At 48.0% G+C, this 19607-nt stretch overlaps 1 protein-coding gene across 1 annotated transcript in view; it reads left to right on the top strand.

Annotated features, from left to right (window-relative positions):
• Nucleotides 1–2107: 2107 nt before the first annotated feature.
• The window catches only part of LOC135219718 (cytochrome b-245 chaperone 1-like), a 291532-nt gene continuing 274032 nt past the window's right edge, over nt 2108–19607 (top strand). Inside the window, exon 1 of the mRNA XM_064256716.1 lies at nt 2108–2310. Coding sequence (XP_064112786.1) covers nt 2232–2310 — 79 coding nt within the window. The 5' untranslated portion in view covers nt 2108–2231. The remainder of the gene's footprint in view (nt 2311–19607) is intronic.

Raw genomic sequence — 19607 nt, 5'->3', positions numbered from 1 at the left:
CAATCTAACCCCAGTATTAGACTAGACAAAGCTATTAGGAAATCTGTATTGAACGCACACCTATAGGGTAGTGTCCCCATTTAGTACTCAAATATATCCTTGTGTTATGTTGTTGCAAGGGCCCTTTTAGTCTCTAGTTGAGATCGTTGCATGTTTCTACTGTACAAGACCTATTTTCCACAGTTGCAGACCCATCTAAGGAACTGTTTGGTTCCGTTAGAAAAAGTTGTCCTTGATATTAGAGTGGACATGAATCAATTCTTCCCCGAGGGAAAATCTTTGTAATGGGAAAAATATTCCTTTAATTATTAGTGATTTATTTAGGAATTGATTCATCATCCTCCTCTAATATCTTTACACTACTGTTCCAATTAAGAGTAATTGTAACTGTGAAATGTTTTTGTTGTGGACACGAGTGCGTGGCAGTGTAGCCAGTCCCTTGTTTTGTTTTTCTCTCACTTTTAGTGTGGTAACGCTGCCCTGAATCTTTCGTCTGCATTTTGGTAACACTAAAAGACACATGTAAGAATCACGAATGCTCTCGTGTGAGGAGGATGTCAACCAGTTCATTCTTCATTTTGGCTATTTTACAAAATTAATAATGCAAATTATTATCTATCCCTTGCAAGGGGTCTAGTCCGGGGATCTAGTCCAGGAGTTCTGAAGACTAGGTAAATTAACCAAGTGCAGGAGACTAGGCCTGGGAGAAATTTGGCATGATGCAATGTAATGAGTAATAAAGTAACAAGCTGAGTACCAGGAATCTTCTTCAATACCCCTAAAATGGAAATCAGCACTTCAATTGCCTCCTAGTGGGAAGACATCGCCTGGCCTCATCAGTAATAAGACCCATACACACAAGGAATATCATGTAATAGCAGGTAGAACACGTCTACCCTAATTCGCAGACAGCGAAAAGGTCATTAGTCTTCATACCCACCGTGTCAACTATGACACAGTACCATCCTCCGACCCCTGTCTCCAGACAAGAAGACTGACAACAGTGCTTATGTACAATAGTATTATTATCTTTGCATATGTATACTTGTATTATTATTCTCGCGTATATCTTAATGTCATGGTGAGGGAAAATCCTCCCGCGACATAGCCTACTGTACACTAATGCATCGCGCACGCACACACACAGTAATGATTAGCACAAACAATGGTAGAAATACATACATGAAAATGCACACTTTATTTATTTTAATGTGAATTTTTAAAATAAGAAAAAATTATCTAACAGTCGTAATGAAGCCAGATGTAAGCAATAGCTATATCGTCCTGCCCGACAAACTTTTCAAGCATGTTCATAATTATCTTTTGACATTTGTTTTTATAAATAGAAATATTGCATATCTTTTACGATGTTTTGACGTGTCACAGGTACCCCTGATGAGACTACCCAAGATTTCCTTCCTTGCTCACATAATTCTGTCGGTCATCCATTGCAATTACGTCTGTATGCATCTGGAATAACAGCAAAAAATCTTTGAATCCACTTCCGCATCATAAGAATTCCTGTACACAAAATCTAATATGAATGCTGCCACGCTCTGGTGCCTTAGTTTCATCGTACCTAATCATGTCTGGCTCGGTTTGATGAAATAATTCTGGACATTTAAACTTTCAGACGTTTCAATTAATGAAATACCGCTTTTTGCATTAAGTGCACTAAAATAATAATTTAGAATTATGATATACCACCTGTAGGCTGAGTACAATGAGCTCATAAGTCTTTAAATAGTCTTTACGTGTAGGTGTGATCTTTTATACAAAGTAAATAAGTGAATATCTGTGAGAAACTGAGAATACAGGAAACATGTACGGTCTGCCAGAAGTCATGACAGTTCATGTTCAAAACTAATCATAGCAGTGATGTCATTTTGTAAACAGACAGGGAGGCTGTATAGACTTTAGAAGACGTTACTTTTAAAGTATCGAGAATTTACTTTCATATCGGAAGATGTTTCGTGGACTTTGTAAAATATATGGCCTTGTTGAAAACTGCAATTTACTTATATAAATGTTTTTTAAAGTTTCAATAAATCGACATATCTTGAATTAGTAAGGACATCAATAGGACGATTTTAAACAGAAAATAGTAATATTTTGTGATCGAAACTCTTTTCGCAAACTTTGTTACGTCGTCTATAGATTATCAGCTGACGGATGTAAACAAGACAACGCTGCGTTGGCTTTCCGAGTTTTTCCGATGTTATGAAGCCAAAATGAACGTAGCATTCCACAGTCGGGAATTGTTACACCTCTCTATTGCACCTGGAGTAAAGTCATGGAGTGTTTTCGTTGGTAAGTGCATAAATAGCTTTGAAATGATTCCCTGTACCTACATTCTTGAGCGGTGTCAGGTTCCAATGTTCGCCAGACTAGGTAGCCCAGACTTGGGTACTGTTATCCTTTTTTCATGTCAAAGCTTGAATTGAAGTAGCTTTGGTAAGAGTATGATATAGCAGACTTTTTACAAGATTTTGAAAAATGCATTATTCCGCTTGCATGAAAATAAGATTGGGTATGGCTATGCATCCAAATTTTTACGTGTTCCTAAGGGGAACCTTAAACAGTGGGGAAACCTGCGTTTGGGTAATGTATGTGTTCCGGAAATTATAACTAACCTACAAGCTTTGAAGTTGAGTAGGCTTACTCGACAATTAATACACTCCTGTGCAATTAGAGTACGTCTGAAGCCCGATGAGAGAATTTGATGTTGATATTGGAAGGGTAGGGTAAACGACCACCTCTTCCGGACGGCGGCCACCTTCCCAAAAAAGTAATTGAACCTCACCAATGACCCAGGATGAACACTAGTCAAGAGCTAGCGTCTGTCGAAGCAATGCCTCGAGATATCTATTCTCCTCTTGAAGTAGTAAGTGTTTTCCCCTAAGTCGCAAAGTAATGACATGGGGTAAACAACTGCGTGGACTGGCCAATTCACCGACAACCGCGGCTAGGCCACTGTCATGGTAATTCCTTTATAGCTAAGAATTACAAGTTGAAGGAAAGGAAAACGCATCTTTGAGAAGTTCTGCAGCAAGGAGGCATTCGCGCATGTGTTGGAGGTGCCTGTTCTCATGATGGTTCTAGAATCGGCAGGTAGTTTTGTGGAACGCGACACGGGCCGTCACGTCGTCAGAAAATGCAGTGAAATATGATGTAATATTTTGTCGAGATTCTTCCAAGACGTTCTGGTCATCTCGTGAGTCTCTGACGTTTGTGCTCTGCCCACCCCCGTAGGCCCCGCCCCCAGGTCACCGTATCAATATGACTGACGAAGTAGAAGAGATCATCAGCAGCAGAGATCGGAGATCAGATCATCAGTGAGAGGCAGAGATCATCGAAGAGAGATCAGAGATAAGGATCAGAGAGGAAAAACGCTTCCAAGAGTTTGGTTCGAATTTCTGGTCAGTCGTCCAGTTAGAGAGAACGATCGAGGTATTTCGACGTTGAGCAAGCCTTGAGAGCAGAAACGTTCTACAAGAGGTTTCAAGGAGTTCCCTGCCTTCGAGTTTAAGAATAGACATTATTTTCTGCAATACGGAGTCAGAAACGTCTACAATTACAGTTCTTTTGTGAAGCTACTGCTTCGAGCATAGATCTCCGACAGCGCAAAACTGGCCAGCAAGTACTTACATCACCTCACTGTTTCCCCAGTTCACGCATTGTAAGATTTTGCCTTTTTTATGTAAATAGGAGACCATTCTGCATTTATCTTTGTTAGTAAGCTTGTAAATAAACCTTTGCTCTGTTTGTATTTCTTTCCATATTCGCATCCCCAGTTTCAACTGTTGGTGTTGAATTCTTTTTGTTTATCATACTAATATCGAACTTGAAGCGGACCTCTACAGTTTGTAACATTTTGCCGACCTTGCTAGGCTATTCAGCACTGTAACAGATTGAAACAGGGAGAATATAGAAAGAACCAGAATGAGTGAGATGGTGAAAGAGTTTATTGAGTCTGGTAAGCTTCTAGGTCTAGAGGGGAATGATCTCCGTGAGTATGTTGAAAAGAAAGAAAGAGAAAAGTATGAGAGAAATGAAAGAGTGGCTGAGAAAGAGGAAAGAGCAGCTGAGAGAGAAATGCAGCAACAAGAAAGAGAGATAGAACATATGCATGAGTTGGAAAAATCCGCTTTTCGGTTTAAAACAAACGCACTCTTAACAGTCAGTCAGGCCAGCCAAGAACAAATTAAACTTGATAGGTTAGGTATGATTGCCCAGTGCTGAAATTAGTACCAAAGTTTGATGAGGAAGATGTTACGAAATATTTCATGTGTTTTGAGAAGTTAATGGAAAGAGTAGGTTCTCCTAAAGAAGTGTGGACTTTATATTTACAGTCAGTTTTGAGTGGTAGGGCACTTACTGTGTATAGTTGCATGTCTAAGGAGGAATGTGATAATTATGATATTGTGAAAGAAACTGTTCTTAGCGCGATAGGCTAGTACCGAGGCTTACCGTAAGAAAATTTAGAAGTTTGAGAAAGGACGGAAATATTACGTATGTAGAATACGGTAAGAAGTTAGAAAGTCTGATTTGTTCATGAAACTTACCTGTCAGATATATATATAGCTGTATTTTTCTGAAGTCCGACAGAATTTTAAAAACTTGCGACACACCAGTGGTCGGCCAGGTGGTTAGTACCCATTCCCGCCGCTGGGAGGCGGGTATCAGGAACCATTCCCATTTTCTATTCATTAATTTTTCGTCGCCGGTGCTGAAAACACCTGTTTTTCAGTACCTCCGTTCTTAGGATTTTGGAAACTTCATTGCCGCTAAGTATCCTAATTGTCTTTTGATTTATTTTACTTGGATTTGTGGGATTTGTGGCTAGGCATATGCTATCTTAAATTGATTTGAATTTGATTCATTTTTGCATAAAATATCTGAATCTAGTTAGGCTAGTTTCAGACGGGGTTGTCTGCAAAGATAGGGTGTGGCTACCGAAAGCTTCGGTAGATCCGCACTTGGTATGTACGAGGGGTATGGGTCTTGCTTCTTTGTTGAGATTTGTCATGTAAGGAGTGTGAGACTTTGTCTATTCCGTAAGGAAGACGTATGATTCGTATGTACGCAATTAATCAGTAACAAAAGTCAGGTAGTGAACCTGCTAACCTTCCTGTAGACTTTATTTGCCTAACCCTGTAGTATGGCCTACGGGCTATGAATATGTCTACGAGAGGTGCTCGCTCTCCTTCATTGCTGTGAAGTGCTACTTCTGTAATTGTTACTCCTAACCCTGCAGTGTTGCCTTCGGGCCCTAAGCAGTATCTGTAGAGGAATTGCCCTTTCTCTGATACTCCTTCGATTCGTAACTTAGAATTGAAAGTGCTTGCTTTAGAGAGTAAAAGTGAAGTGCAGTGATACCCCTTGTGTAGTGGAGGTGCGTCAGATCGGCCTCGTTTCGCCTCTAGGCCGGGACCTCTGCTTGACTCCCAGGACCCGGGGAGAGAGCATGTCGAAAGCCTAAGGAGGGTTACAAGGAACCCCCACCGATCTGGCGTGCCTTCGGCAGTTTTCTGATGAAAATCCCCAGACTGCCAAAGTGCGTGCGCGTGCACGAATCCTGAAAGATTGCTTCTCGTCCTCCGAAGCGTCCTCCCCATGCAGGGGTTGGAGCTTTCGGAAGGACTCGCGCCCTCTAAATAGAAGCTTTATAGAAGAGGACGCTTCACGTCCCCTCTCTCTCCTCTCTCTCTCGTTATGCGTTTCAGTGAGAAGTAAGAATAAGGTGAACGTCGCCTGAACTCGTGTCCTTCATCTTTCCACCGAGAAATACGTAAAAGAAGTCATAGTAGCGGAAGCTTTTGAGAGCGGACGCCCAAGCTGTTTTACTGTCACAATAAGAAGGCGTTCCCTCTCGACTTGGACGGGACGCTCGGATGGACTCCAGGTGGCGCGGGTGCACGCCAAGCAAGCGCCGCCAGTGGACGCCGAGCGCTGCGCCAGCGGACAGCCGAGCGCTGCGCCAGCGGACGCCGAGCGCGTGCCAGCGGACGCCGAGCGCGCTCCAGTGGAACACCGAGCGCGTGCCAGTGGACGCCGAGCGTGCACCAGCTCACGCCAGGTGTGTCGCCTGGCTGACCGTTTCTGTTGAACTCTTCAAGCTCTTGTTTCAGATTTGGGCCTAAAGAATTTTTACCTCTACCTTCGGTGATACCTTCTACCTCACCTGCAAAGAATGTGAAGTAGGCAGTGCTTCGGAGGAAGCTTAAAGTGAACAGACAACTTCTTCTTCGAAACCCAGCAAGACATCGGGTTTCGTGAATTCAAGAGGTCTCTGTCAATTAATATTGCTTTTCGCATAGGTGGATGGAGTTAAGGAAAGCTCAAGGGAAGATCTCGTTTGCTCTACCGCAACCTTTGCCATTCTGCCAATAAATTTAAGTTGCCACTACCGCAGTCAAGACTTTGCGATAAGGCAGTTACGGTTATGTGTAAAGGCTCGATGTCCTGCACGTCAGGACTCTCGGCAACGTTCAGTAGATTCTTGCAAAGGCACTCATCAAAAGGACGCTCTTCAGGAAAGCGCAAGACAGGACTTCCTTTGCCATACTGCCAATAAATTTTAAGCTTTAGCAGGCATTAGTTGTGATACGGGAGAGGAAGTTGGTTGGAGAGTTTCTTCCTCTTCCCAGGATAATTTTGCAAGCTTTTTAGCCCATCTGAAAGGGTTTTTCAGATGATAGATTTTTGTTAGTTTCTAGTCGGGACTACGCTGCCGAATTGAACATCGTCGTTCTACATTGCCGTAAGCCCAGTCTCTTAAACAGGAATTCTTGCCCCTTCCTCGTTTGAGACGGAATCGGAAAATTAAATGCTCGACTTCCTGGATTTCGTTTTGTCAATTCAGTGACTTTCCCCCATTGACAATATAACTATCGTTTTGTCAAGTAAGTGGGTATCCCTCATTGACAAAATATCTCTTTGTCCCGTAAATGGGTTAGTTCTCATTGACAAACATCTCATTAACTTGATATTGCGTAAGCGAAATAAGCTCTTATGACAAGATTCGGAAGAGCTCTCATTCGTCATTCGCAGACGCTCTTACAAGAATAGACTTGTAGACTAACGTCGTGAACGCTTATGTCCAATAACATAAGAAGCTTGAGCTGACTGCTTCGATTCTCTTAAGTTTTGTTCATGAAACTTGCCTGTCAGATATGTATGTAGCTGTATTTCCGAATTCAGCTATATTATGTCTGCCAGGTAAGTATGAACAAACTTTATTGTGATATAATTTCATATTTTGCCTTGCGTTATTTTACTTCTGGTTGGTTCAAGTCATATACGCTTGCTGTAGTTACCTCTTCGGATGGCAAACCGAGAGGTCTATTGCCTATTTTAAGGACATTTAATCGTTACTCCCTGCAGCCTTCCAGGAGTTTCCGATTTATCTTTTACCGTTGTATGGTAGTGTTCTGACGACACAAACGCATCTATATATTTAGCGTTTTCTGTTTCGCTTAAATATACCAGCTTGAGAGTCTTTCTGCTCAAAAAATAACGGACCTATTTCTTCGTAGAATAGGGTAGCTGGCAACCCAGACATAAAGTTAAGAGACGACGTTCGTAAGCTGCTGGCTGCTGCTGTCACGCAGCACTCACGCTGTGTCTGTCCTCCAGTCCAACCGAGCCAGTAACAGATCGTGCGCTGTCATGCACTGTAGGTTACTCTCTCTCTCCTGCGGGGGATTGACTGACTAACCGTATCTCTGTGCTGACGGTTACGTCTCTCCTGCGGGATTGACTGACTAACTGTATCTCTGTCCTACAATCATGGACTTTAGCCTAAGATTGAGGGGATTTCTACGTGAAAGAATAAACGTTGCATTCGTTTTGCCTTACTATGTTCAACAGAGTTATCTCTTAATCCTTTCGATGCTCGTTAGCGCACGGTATGGAACTACGAGTCTACCGCAACATTGCACTTTTATATGCTCTCCTGCTTAGGCAAAGCGCAGCCTTATTAGGGAATGTAAGCATACTCTGGGGAGGGAATGGATGAGCTTGCTGGGGACCATTTCCTTCCTGAAGAAGTTTGTTTCCCCGAATAGACTGCAATTCAGACCACAGTTTTTTCCTACCGGGAAACTGAAATATTATTCAAGATCTAGGAATGATTCTGAACATCTCTCAGTGCGTCTATCACCTGAGGTGATAGAAAGAAGGTGCCGGACATCTGGATAGGGTTTCAGATGTCCTGGATCTTAATCTGAAAGAAGTAAAAGCGATTCGGTAGTCCCTCCAGTCCTAGAAACGAGTTTTTTGGAACCAGTGGTCCAGATCAAACTCTTGATATTCCCACGCTCTCTCATATCTTAAGAAGTATCTTCTCTCGGTCCTTGTTCGAGTTACGAGAAAGAGCCTATTATAACAACAGGCGTAAAATGTAACGATCCTCTACAGGTTCGTTACAGGATTGCAAAAGTCCGTACGAATCGTCTCGATCGACAGCAGCACTATTCACTTCCGAGTGGAATCTTTCTTTAGAAGTAAGTTTGAGAGTTGTGTAGACTTTAGGGACGCCCTTTCATTCTTCTCTTCGATATGTTGAGGACGAGAGGCTTCTTCTTCTCTGCTCCCTTATTCTCGATCCGGGATCGGTACCATTAAACGCCATCCTATGATATTGAACGGGGATAGATGTTTAGTCTCTTTTTCCCCTTTTTCAATCGCTTAGGAAATGTAATAAGAGGATTTATGACGTCACAATGAGCGACAATGACGCTGATCGCCCCATGTTGGCCTTCAGGATCCTGGATTCACAGAGGTCACATACTTCCTAGTTCACTTTCCAAGGACCTTTTCCGAGAGAGTCGGTCTACTCTAACTCGAAAGGTACCTATAACCTCTCCGCTCTGAGTCTGACTACGTTCAGACTATCGAGATGTTGACAGGAATAAGATTACCGTCTTCCATTTCCGTCTGAAGAATGGGATATCAGCTGGCAGTCACAACTATTAAAGAATACGCAAATATGTTGTTGACGGCCTTTGGGCTCAGAGATTTGCGTCTGTCAAACAACAAAGCCCTTCACGATCTTGGAGTTCTGTGGAATCTCGAAACTCGCTCACCATCTACTTTTGTCTCACCTGTTTTCTCGGAGTCAGACACTCGTGCGAAATCAGGCGACATATAGTAGCCCTGAGTTTCTTGTTGACGAAGTCGGTTGCGTTTATACACCCCCGATGATCGTGTAACATGAGACCAGGTTGGACTGTCAGGCATTTCTTCCTTCGGGACTGAATCTCCTTTTTGCTCCTCGCTCCTTTCTCCTGGCACCAGAAGCTCGAGTCAGGAGTTGATTCGCTGACGACGTTGGGTTGCGTTGATACACCCCCAAGGTTTGCTTAGATTGAATCGCCCAGGCAGTCCAGACACTCATCCTTCAGCGAAGAATAGTGCCTTATGGTCTTCAGGGTACAGCCTTGCTGTCCTTGATTAGTCTGACTGGTCAACTGGTCGGTCACCTGACTTTAGTACAGACGGACTGACTGTGCATGTCCAGATCGAAGCTTTCAATATGGAACTTAGACGTAGTCTGAAGTTCTTGATGTCAAAGCATCGAACCTCTCCTACCTGTTAACTTCTTGCATGTGATCAGGAAGGCCTTCTTCTAACCACCCTAGATACGACAAAGAGGGTTAGTGAAATTTTAAGCCATCGTCACAAATTTTGGCTTTAGAGAACACAAGGCGGTGTGCTCTCTAAGCCTTCCGTTGTGGCCTAAGAATGGAAACCCGTTTTGTCCTTGGGCCAGGAGCTTGGAAGCAAGGATGGCACAAGTTAGTGGGCAGGAGCCAGAGAGAGTCCTGTGCCCTGTCGGGTCTCTCAAGTTTTATCTACATAAAACTCAAGAAAGTCTAAGTCATTCGGGAGCTAATCTGCCCAGTTTTGTTTCCGAAAAAGACCATACTTGCCCATATCGAAGAACAACCCTGGCTTTAAGTGTTAAGGAGTTCTTTAAAAAATGCTCCTTCATTGTGTTTGCACAAAGATTTGAAATCTTTTTATCTGAATGCTCACGGAGGTGAGGGCGCGGCCTCGGAAGCATTTCAACAGAGCATGGCACTCAGCAACATCCTGAGTACCATGTTTTAGCGAAGCAACTCTGTGTTCACTTCACACTCCCTGCGAGATGTGAAGATGGCAAGAAGTACCACTCATCCTATCCTGTAGAAAATGGTTAGGAAGAGCTCTTAATTTAGTTGTTGAGTCGCCGACAACGGCGACTTCTTAACTCTTAAGCCTTAGTTAACACACCTTAACTTTGGCTAGGTTGGTCAGGTGGTGATATATATATTTAATATCTAATATTTATTTTACTTCTTAGCCCTCATGGTATGGTCAATATGGTCTAGTCACATTGTGGTTACGCCCCGTTGACAGATCATCTGGGGTGCACCAGCTTTATAGGTCTCTACCTCGCTGGCAACTCTAGTAAAGCAGAAGCAGACTTGGGTGACAGTAATCACGAAGTCAGCTATGGGCTAACAGGTGGAACCAAGATGTAAATCATCTGCATGCATTTGTTTCCCAAAATCCTTCTATTCTGTCCCCTCCCACCTCCAAAGGTGGGATTCAGCTATATGTATATATCTGACAGGTAAGTTTCATGAACAAATGATATTGTTATGATACAATAAAGTTTGTTCATACTTACCTGGCAGATATAATATAAGTCAAGTACCCACCCACCTCCCCTCAGGGGACAGTGGAAATAAAAATTATGAATAGAAAATGGAATGGTTCCTGATATCCTGCCTCACCCAGCGGCGGGAATGGGTACTAACACCTGGCCGACCACTGCGTGTGTCGGAAGTTTTTAAAATTCTGTCGGACTTCAGAAAATACAGCTATATAGTATATATCTGCCAGTAAGTAGAACAAACTTTTTATTGTATCATAACAATATCATGTTTTGATTGATTAACTTCTGCTAAAGTAGAGGATTTTGATGGTTTGACGAACTTAGTGTTGTTAGAAAACTTCAAAGATAACGTATCCCCTGAGATTAAGCTTCATATAGAAGATAGGCGAGGAGTATCTTGCAGGAGCAGCTAGGTTAGCTGACGAATATAGTCCAACTCATAATTTGAGTGTTAGTAAGGAACGAAATTATCCTTCGTCTGGTAGAGTACAAAGCAGTAAAGGTTTCAGTTCTAGTAATGGCAATGTGAGTAAAAGTGACTATTCTTGTTATACATGCGGAAAACCAGGTCATACGTCTAAGGTTTGTAAGAGTAAAGTGGCATCTAGTGGCTCAGAATTGACTTGTTTCCGATGTAGTGGGAAAGGGCATTTAGCAAGAAATTGTGGAGTAGAAAGGAAGGATGTTAAGAAACCAGTGTCTCTAGTTAACCTTTCGTCAAGTAGGAATGATGTGATGAGAGAAACAGGAAATTTTTTGGTGAATTTCTGTCAGAAGGCATAGTTTTCTCTCTTGGAGGAGTGGATTCGAGGGAAGTAGTCTTGCTTCGAGACACAGGAGCTGCTGTCTCACTGATTAGGAGAGAGAGTGTGCCAGACAGGGCGGAAATCAACATGGAAGAAAAAGTCTTTTGTTCCGACACGGCATACAAACCTTCGGTCCTTTTACAATAGGAAGGTACTAGCGGCAGCTGGATAGGTCGTAAGCTTTCGAACAAGGGGTTCGGTAGTTAACTGCTTGTCCGACAGGCGCGCGCGCACGACTGGGAGGTAAACAAATCTCTTTTGCTTTCGGCCTCACAGCGAGTGACGTGTGTGTTCGACGCTCTCTGCCCCGCTTCTCGTCGTTTGCTTTCCCTGAGTATATGGTTGTGTTTTGTGTATGAATCATCATTGTAAGTACAATCATTTCCTCTTTATTCTCCAATTGTGATTTATTTGATCAATCATGGAATCTCCCCACGCCCCGCTACCCTCCGGAGATTGTGCCGGGTACCGAAGGGCGTAATGTGGTAAGTTTCCGCTCGTTCCCTGAAATTGATCCACATATTTTGTGCGCTCGGTGTCGGGGCCGCGAATGCACCCGAGCCGAGCCCTGTGAAGTGTGTATGTCTTGGTCGGAGGCGCAGTGGGGCTTGTACGAAGGTAGGAAGAAGCGAAGGCCTGCAAAGGAGTCGTCGGAAAGCTCTCCCGCCCGTGACTCCTTTGGTTACGGACACTTCGTCTTCTTTCTGCCGCCCGCTCAGCTCCCACGTTTGGCGCCGTTCCCCTTCGGGGGGGGTTTCTAGGTCCTTCTCCTCACCCGATCTGTCGAGTGTGGAGGAGGGCGCGAGATACCCCGATGTTGAATTGTATTCTGGGTCCTCTATCCGTTCGTCTACACGCACGGACGGGTAAGAGGATCCTGCTAATCACCCGACCTTTGCTTCCTCAGGTGCTGTTGACGCGAAGGACGACCTCGGACAGGTGTGGGCATCGTTGGGTCTGCAGGGCGTGCCGAGTGTCCAGGGGCTGCTCTACCATCTCGCTGGCTCTGTGGCGGTCACGCATGCTACGGTAACGACCACCACCACGACCCTTTCAACTCCTGGCTATGCTTCACCTCCTCACCTGGTGTACACCCCGCACGCGGTCTCTGTCACACCAACTACATCGGTGCAGGGGCCAGTCGCCGTACCACGGGGGAGTGTGATGCCGCCGCCTGGGTTTGCGTGTCTGCCTCGACCGGACTTCGTGTGCCCGAAGAGCTCGCCCCTGGACCTCCCACCAGTACCTAGGATGTCTGTGCCGCTGGTCCGTCCACCTGGGCCGCCTGTACAGCCTGCCGTACCTGTCCAGCCGCTGTTCACGGACGTGATGTTGCCGACCACTGCTGCCGTTCCTGTATCTGTTCCTGCCGTCTCCACTGCTGTTCCTGTGATGCCTGCACCTGCTGACGTTGTTCCTGTTCGTGGCGCCGCTGCTCCCGATGCCGATCTGTTCGGACAGGTGCGTCCGGGCCCTGTTGCTTCGGCAACAGCAGCCCCGGCTCCGCCCTGGATGACAGATCTGACATCGGTCCTGAGGAGGTTGACGAAGAAGAAGAGGAGGAAGGTGTCGTCGTCGTCTTCATCGTCTTCATCGTCTTCTTCGTCGTCGTCGTCGTCTGCCGCCTCTTCCCCTTCTTCTTCTAAGGCTCCCCCGCCTAAGAAGAAGAAGGTCGCCTCCCCCCCCCCTAAGAAGTCTCCTTCGGGAGCTTCTAAGGGCCCGTCTCGCTCCGGTGAGACGGGGGGTTCTTCCGCTGGTCACCCTGCTCCTTCGGGGGCAGGACCCGTCTCTTCTTTCCCGCAAGGAAGAAGACTACGGGACCAGAGGAGTGCCGGCTAACACCGGCACTTCCTCGCCTGCTGTTAGTGGTTCGACCACGGCAGCAGGATCCGTCTCGGCCTCTCGTTCGCGAGAGGTACCGAGTGTACGGTCGCCTACCAGCGACCGTGCAGCTAGGAACCAGACCTCTGAGCCAGCTCAGCGTCAGGTTCACGGCACGGAGCGGAAGACTGGTGACAGCCGCTCACGCGACTCTCACCAGACCAGCTCTCGCTCTCGCGGCGAGCAGCTGGCTACCCGGCCACGACCGGCCATGGGCTGAGGCTGGGAAGAGGTCCCCCCGTTCGCCGGCACCAGCCACGGCTGGTACCAGCGACGTGACGCGCCGTGAGGATACGCACCGGTCTCACCGTGACAGTGGAGCTCGCGCCGTCGCCTGACCGTCACTCTCACAGAGAGCGATCGGGTACGGCGACCAGCACCAGCTCTTCTGACACACGAGACCGGGGCCGCTGTTCTCAGTCCAGCCGTTCTCCACAGCGAGACGGCTCGACCAGGCCTGCAGCTCGATCGCCACCGCGGGTTGACGATCGCCTGCAGTCTTCCAAGCCCACTGGTTCTGCCAGCGAGCGAGGAGGGAGCGTTAGGTCTGCCTCTCCCATACCTTCAACCTCCTCGGGTTACACCGGGAGGGGCGAGGTATTGAGGAGTGATCGTGAGGGGTGCGCCCCTCAGGATCCCACCACGACGTCCTACGTACCAGGCACGGTTCTCGACCGGCCAGGTCGTATGCTCAAGTGGCTGGAGGAGACCGAGAGGGGTCTGTCGCTGTTCCCCCCTCGAGGGGGAGGGTCTCGGGAGCTGCTCCTGTTCGAGGGACTGGATGGTCCTACTCCGCAGGATGCAGTCACTCCTGAGATTCAGAGGAACTTTGCCGAGGTAATTGCGCTGATTCGTCAGCACAACGACCTCGGGGAAGGATCGCCGCTCCCACCATCCGAGCCGACGTCCCGGCTCGAGTCGTTCTGGGGCCCCGAAGAGGGAACCCAGACCGACGCTGGTTTGCCGCGTTCTGAGCTTGCCGACTCAGTGCTGGACCGAGGTAGAATCTCTTGTCTCCGGGCAAGACGGTTCTCTCAAGTCTGGCAGGTCGAGCAAGCTGCTTCCACCTCCTCTGCTGCGACAGCGGCGTTTTTACGTGCCATCTGAGGACCCGATGCCGCCCAAACAGGTGAACCCGGAGTTAGCCAGGCTAACTCCGGGTGTGTCTCTGCAGCAGCTCCTGTCCGAGAACCTATGGTTCTCGCAGCAAGAGGCACTCGCCTGGAATCCACTGCCATGGCAGCTTTCAGGCCGTCTCCTGGATAGATCTGTGGTCCCTCACAGTATCTAAGGTCGCAGCCAACTCCGGGGAATTTCTCCCGAAGATGACTCGGCCTTTAGGAGACTTTGCCAGTCTGGGGGAAGAGCCATCTCCTTCCTTGCCCACCAGACGGTGAACCTGTGGGCCAACCTGGTTCTCCGACGTAGGGACGCTGTCCTTACTCGAGTTTCCAGGGCGGCTGGGCGTGAAGCGGCATTGGGACTCCGCAACGGACCTTTACGGAGTTCCATGTCTCTCTTCCCATGAGAGATGGTGGACGCTGCGGTGGACAGACGGCGCACTGACGACAGTGACCGTCTGGTTCACCAGGCAGTCTCGAAGGCTTCTGGGCAGCCTCGGACTGCGGCCAAGCCAAAGAGCTCGGCTAGCGCTTCCACGGTGGCTAAGACGGTAGTCGCGTCGAAGCCGCCCGGGGAAAGACTCTGTCTTCTTCGACTTCTACAAAGGGGAGCCGTAACCAGCCCTCCTCCCAGCCCTCCTTCTCCCGAGGAGGCTCTGGGAAGAAGTCGAAGAAAGGGGGGAAACGCTAGGGACAGCGTTCCCCCTCACCTGCTGCCGGAAGTGGGGGGGTGCCTGGCCAGCCATTGGGCAACTTGGCAGCGCTACGGCGCCGAGACCTGGATTGTAGATGTCCTTCGGGAGGGATATCTATTACCCTTCGAATCTCGGCCAACAGCAGTCGTACGTTCCAGGTCATCGAAGGACGTAGCATTGAGACAGGAGATCAAGACCATGCTGAGCAAGAGAGCTGTAGAAATCGTCAGGATCAGTCACCGGGCTTTTACAGTTGACTCTTCCTGGTGGAAAAGTCTACGGGAGGCTGGCGCCCGGTGATAGATCTCTCTCCCCCCTGAACCGGTTCGTTCGCCAGACCCGGTTCACGATGGAGACGGCACGTTCCTTGCTCGACTCCATCAGGGAGAACGATTTCATGCTTTCAGTGGACTTGAAGGATGCGTATTTCCAAATACCCATTCATCAGTCCTCCAGAAAGTACCTCCGCTTTATCCTCGACGGGACGGTGTACCAGTTCAGGGCACTTTGTTTCGGTCTCTCAACCGCCCCACAGGTGTTCACGCGAGTGTTCATCTGGTGTCTGCTTGGGCCCATTCGCACGGGATACATCTGATGAGGTATCTCGACGATTGGTTAGTCCTGGCGAGCTCCCGCTCGCAGTTGCTACAGGACAGGGATCGACTGCTCGAGTTCTGTCGCGATCTGGGATCGTTGTGAACTTCGAGAATCCGATCTCGAGCCCAAGCAGAGGATGAAGTACCTGGGTATGCTGATCGACACGGTAGCAGGGCGAGTCTTCCCCGCAGACTCGCGGATCAGCAGATTCAGGGAGGCAGCCAACCAGTTTCCTGTCTCGGCAGGAACAGGTAGCTCAGCGATGGCAAGTCGTGATCGGACACCTGTCGTCACTCGAGAAGTTAGTCCCTCACGGGCGTCTTCACCTGCGGTCTCTTCAGTGGAGACTAAAGGAGAGTTGGTCACAGGCGACGGATCCCCCAAGCTTTCCAGTGTCACTGACACCGGTAGGTGAGGCAGGACCTAGCCTGGTGGCTGGACGACAGGAACCTCTTAAGAGGAGTGCCTCTGCGCACTCCCCCCCTGGACATGCAGCTGTTTCTCAGACGCATCGACCGAGGGATGGGGCGCACACCTGGAGGAGTTTGCTGACTTCAGGAGTGTGGGACGAGAACGACAAGCACCTTCACATCAATGTACTGGAACTCAAGGCAGCGTTTCTCGCTCTCCAAGAGTTCCAGGACCGCTTTGATGGACACTCAGTGGTGTTGATGTGCGACACACCACGGTAGTGGCCTACGTCAACAAACGGGGGGGGGGCCTAGGGGGTGTCCTCAGCCCCGTTGTTCTCCCTTGTACAGTTGACTCGGCAGGTGCACGAGTGGGCCGAGGCACACTCAATAGAGCTGTCGGCACGCTACATTCCAGGGAAGAGGAATGTAGTAGCAGACACGCTCAGCCGTCGGGATCAGGTGATAGGGACCGAGTGGTCTCTACACCAGGACGTGGCGGAAAGGCTCTTCGACCTGTGGGGGCGACCAGTCGTGGATCTGTTCGCCACCCGGCACAACAGAAAACTTCAGGTTTTATACATTCAACTTCCCTGCCAGATATATACTTAGCTATAGACTCCGTCGTCTCCGACAGAATTTCAAATTTCGCGGCACACGCTACAGGTAGGTCAGGTGATCTACCGCCCTGCCCTGGGTGGCAGACTAGGAACCATCCCCGTTTTCTAATCAGAATTCTTCTGTCGCCCGGACCATCAACATTGTTGTTGGTTCCTCTCGATTGGTTTTTCTTTTTTTTCACCGGCAATTGATCTTCTTGACCGACTTTTGGTGACGTATCTGGATTGTGGACTGTTTTGTGGACTTGATTTTGGATTTTTCTTTAAATATGTCTGACTCTGGTATGGTTGGTGAGACGTTGTGTGAATGTAGGCTGTAGGTGAGGTTGCCGAAAGCTTCGTAGACCCTCACACGTATGCAAGAGGTGCAGGGAGTATGAATGTTCTTTTACTAATACTTGTAAAGAATGTGAGAACTTGAGTGAGAACGAATGGAAGAATCTAACTAATTATTTAAAAAAGTTAGAAAGAGAAAGAGTGAGGAAGGCTTCTCATAGAAGTTTAAGTAGTTCTAGATCTGAACTAATTCCAAGCTTGGGATCTTCCCCAAGGGTAAGTATTGCTACTTCTCCTTCCATTGCAGCCCCTTCTCCTATTGCAGAACCTGTAGATCCAGCGAAAGAACTTGCAGATCTAAAAGCAGCCTTCAAAGTAATGGAAAACAAAAAATGGCTGCCATACAAGTAAGGCTAGTGATTTGTCATTAGACAGTGATATAAGTGTCCCCAGTGTATTGGAGGGGTCATCTGGTCGGTCAGCAACGCTCCTAGGTCTAGACCTCTTCCAAGCTCACATGCCCAGAGGAGAAGGAATGTCGAAAGCCTAAAAAAGGAGGTGTGGAGATCCCACCGACAGGTGTCCCTTCGGCGGTTTCTGTGACACCCCAGACTGCCAAGGACCGCTATTGTAAAGCGTCCTAAGTGAGTGTTTTCTCGTCGTCGGGATCTTCGTCCCCGAGACGTGATTGGAGAGATTCCGATCGATCTCGGCCTCTCAAGAGGAGTTGGATGGGCGCCGGACTATCGACTCGAGCCCTGAAAACTTCCCGGAGGAGTCTCCATCGGGAGTTAAGAAGGCAAGAATAGCCATTCCCTTTTCCAACCAGAGTGAGAAAAAAAAAAAAAAAAAAAAAAAAAAAAAAAAAAAAAAAAAAAAAAAAAAAAAAAAAAAAAAGGAGGCAGGGGAGGTGGAGGCTATGACTCCTCCCTCCTCCTTCCCCTCCTCCCGAAGAGGATAAAGAGGAGCTACTAGAGGTTCATGATGGCGATGCAGGAACAGATTTCGTCGTTTGTAGGAGTGGTCCTGTCAAAGGAGCCTCCTAGAAGGAAAGACAATTCCCTTCCTATTAAAAGATCCTCCAGACCGTTTGGAGGTGCCTACCTCCAGGATCGATACTCCTACCCTGAGGTGAGGTTTTTCCGTACGAACCTGGGATGAAACAATCAGACGTCTGGCACGGCAGGAGTGAGGAGTCACCCAGGAGGCAGGAGCCAAGAGCCAGGAGTGAGGAGTCAAATTAGGAGGCAGGAGGCCAGAGCCAAGAGTGTGGAGGCATCCAGGCAAGAGGCAAGAGCCAGGAGGCAAGAGCCAGGAGGCAAGAGGCAGGAGGCAGGAGCCAAGAGGCAGGAGGCAGGAGTCAGGAGGCAGGAGCCAAAGAGTCGGGAGTCAGGAGCAGGAGTCCGGAGTCAGAGGCAGGAGTCAGGAGTCAGGAGGCATGGAGTCAGGAGCCAGGAGCCAGGAGGCAGGAGTCAGGAGGCAAGAGTCAGAGCCAGGAGTCAAGAGTCCTGGGACTCGTTCCTGGAGGTTTATTGACTCTTCGCCAAATAGGAGCTCCTCTCCTTCAGAAACATAGGAGGTCTTGGAAGGACTCTTCGTCAAAACGTGAACTTTCTCCTCGTCGGATCGAGGGTTAGACGAGTTGTCTGACGACGAAACCTCCTGCTAATGAGGGACTTTCTAGTTACAAAGTCTGGGCCTCTTTACTACTACAAGAGTTTGGAGATTCTCTTAGTCCCTGCGGCTCCTCCTTCTCCTCGTTTCGCTCTTTTCGAGCTCAGCTACGGCTAATCGTCGGCTCTTTCTTGAAAATGAAGCCTGCGATATCAATGAAGAAGGCACTCCATCTTTAGATTCTTGATGGACAAGAAGAAGGAGTTAGGAAAGACGGTTATTCTGCATGCCTCCTCCAGATTGCACGGAAGAGAGGTATTGGGTATGGGACAGGAGAGACTATGGGTCTTTCTTTAACCCGCCTCTGCAGATGCCGACTTTCCGTTTAGTGAGGCCTCTAGACGTCACTCCTTAGGATCGGTCCAGAGCGCCACGTGGAGCACTTCAGAGTTGAACCACTTTCTAAAGGGACTTTTTGTCACTTTAGAGGTGTTCAATTTTTCTGGGATTGGTCGCTCGGAGTTCTGGCCCAACAAATTCCTAAGGATCCGGAGTTTTCTGAAGAACCCAGAAATTCTCCATAGGTTCGACTGTCCCTGCATGGACAAGCAGTACAGGACGGTTCCCCCCCCCCAGGTGAATGCTTCACTTTTCGGTGCTGGTCCCTCCTGAAAAAGAGATCAGTGTATGGTTCCCTTTTATCGAAAGGGGTTTTCTCCCGAGCCAGGGACTGCCTTACTGTTCGCCCCGCTATCAGATCATCTGTTTTCTTCTCAGTTAGTCAAGGATATATCTCGCTCACTAACTGAGAGGCGACACAAGACCTACTTACTCAAAAACGTCCAAGAAAGACGACCGGGTTAGGTGGCAACGGTTTTAGAAGGAACCTCGTCCTACTCAGCATCCCTTTCGTGGAGGTGC

The sequence above is a fragment of the Macrobrachium nipponense genome, chromosome 1 (assembly GCF_015104395.2).
Source record: "Macrobrachium nipponense isolate FS-2020 chromosome 1, ASM1510439v2, whole genome shotgun sequence".
Lineage (NCBI taxonomy): Eukaryota > Metazoa > Arthropoda > Malacostraca > Decapoda > Palaemonidae > Macrobrachium > Macrobrachium nipponense.
Note: the sequence above shows the minus strand (reverse complement) of the source record. Positions and strands in the feature narration are given on the sequence as shown.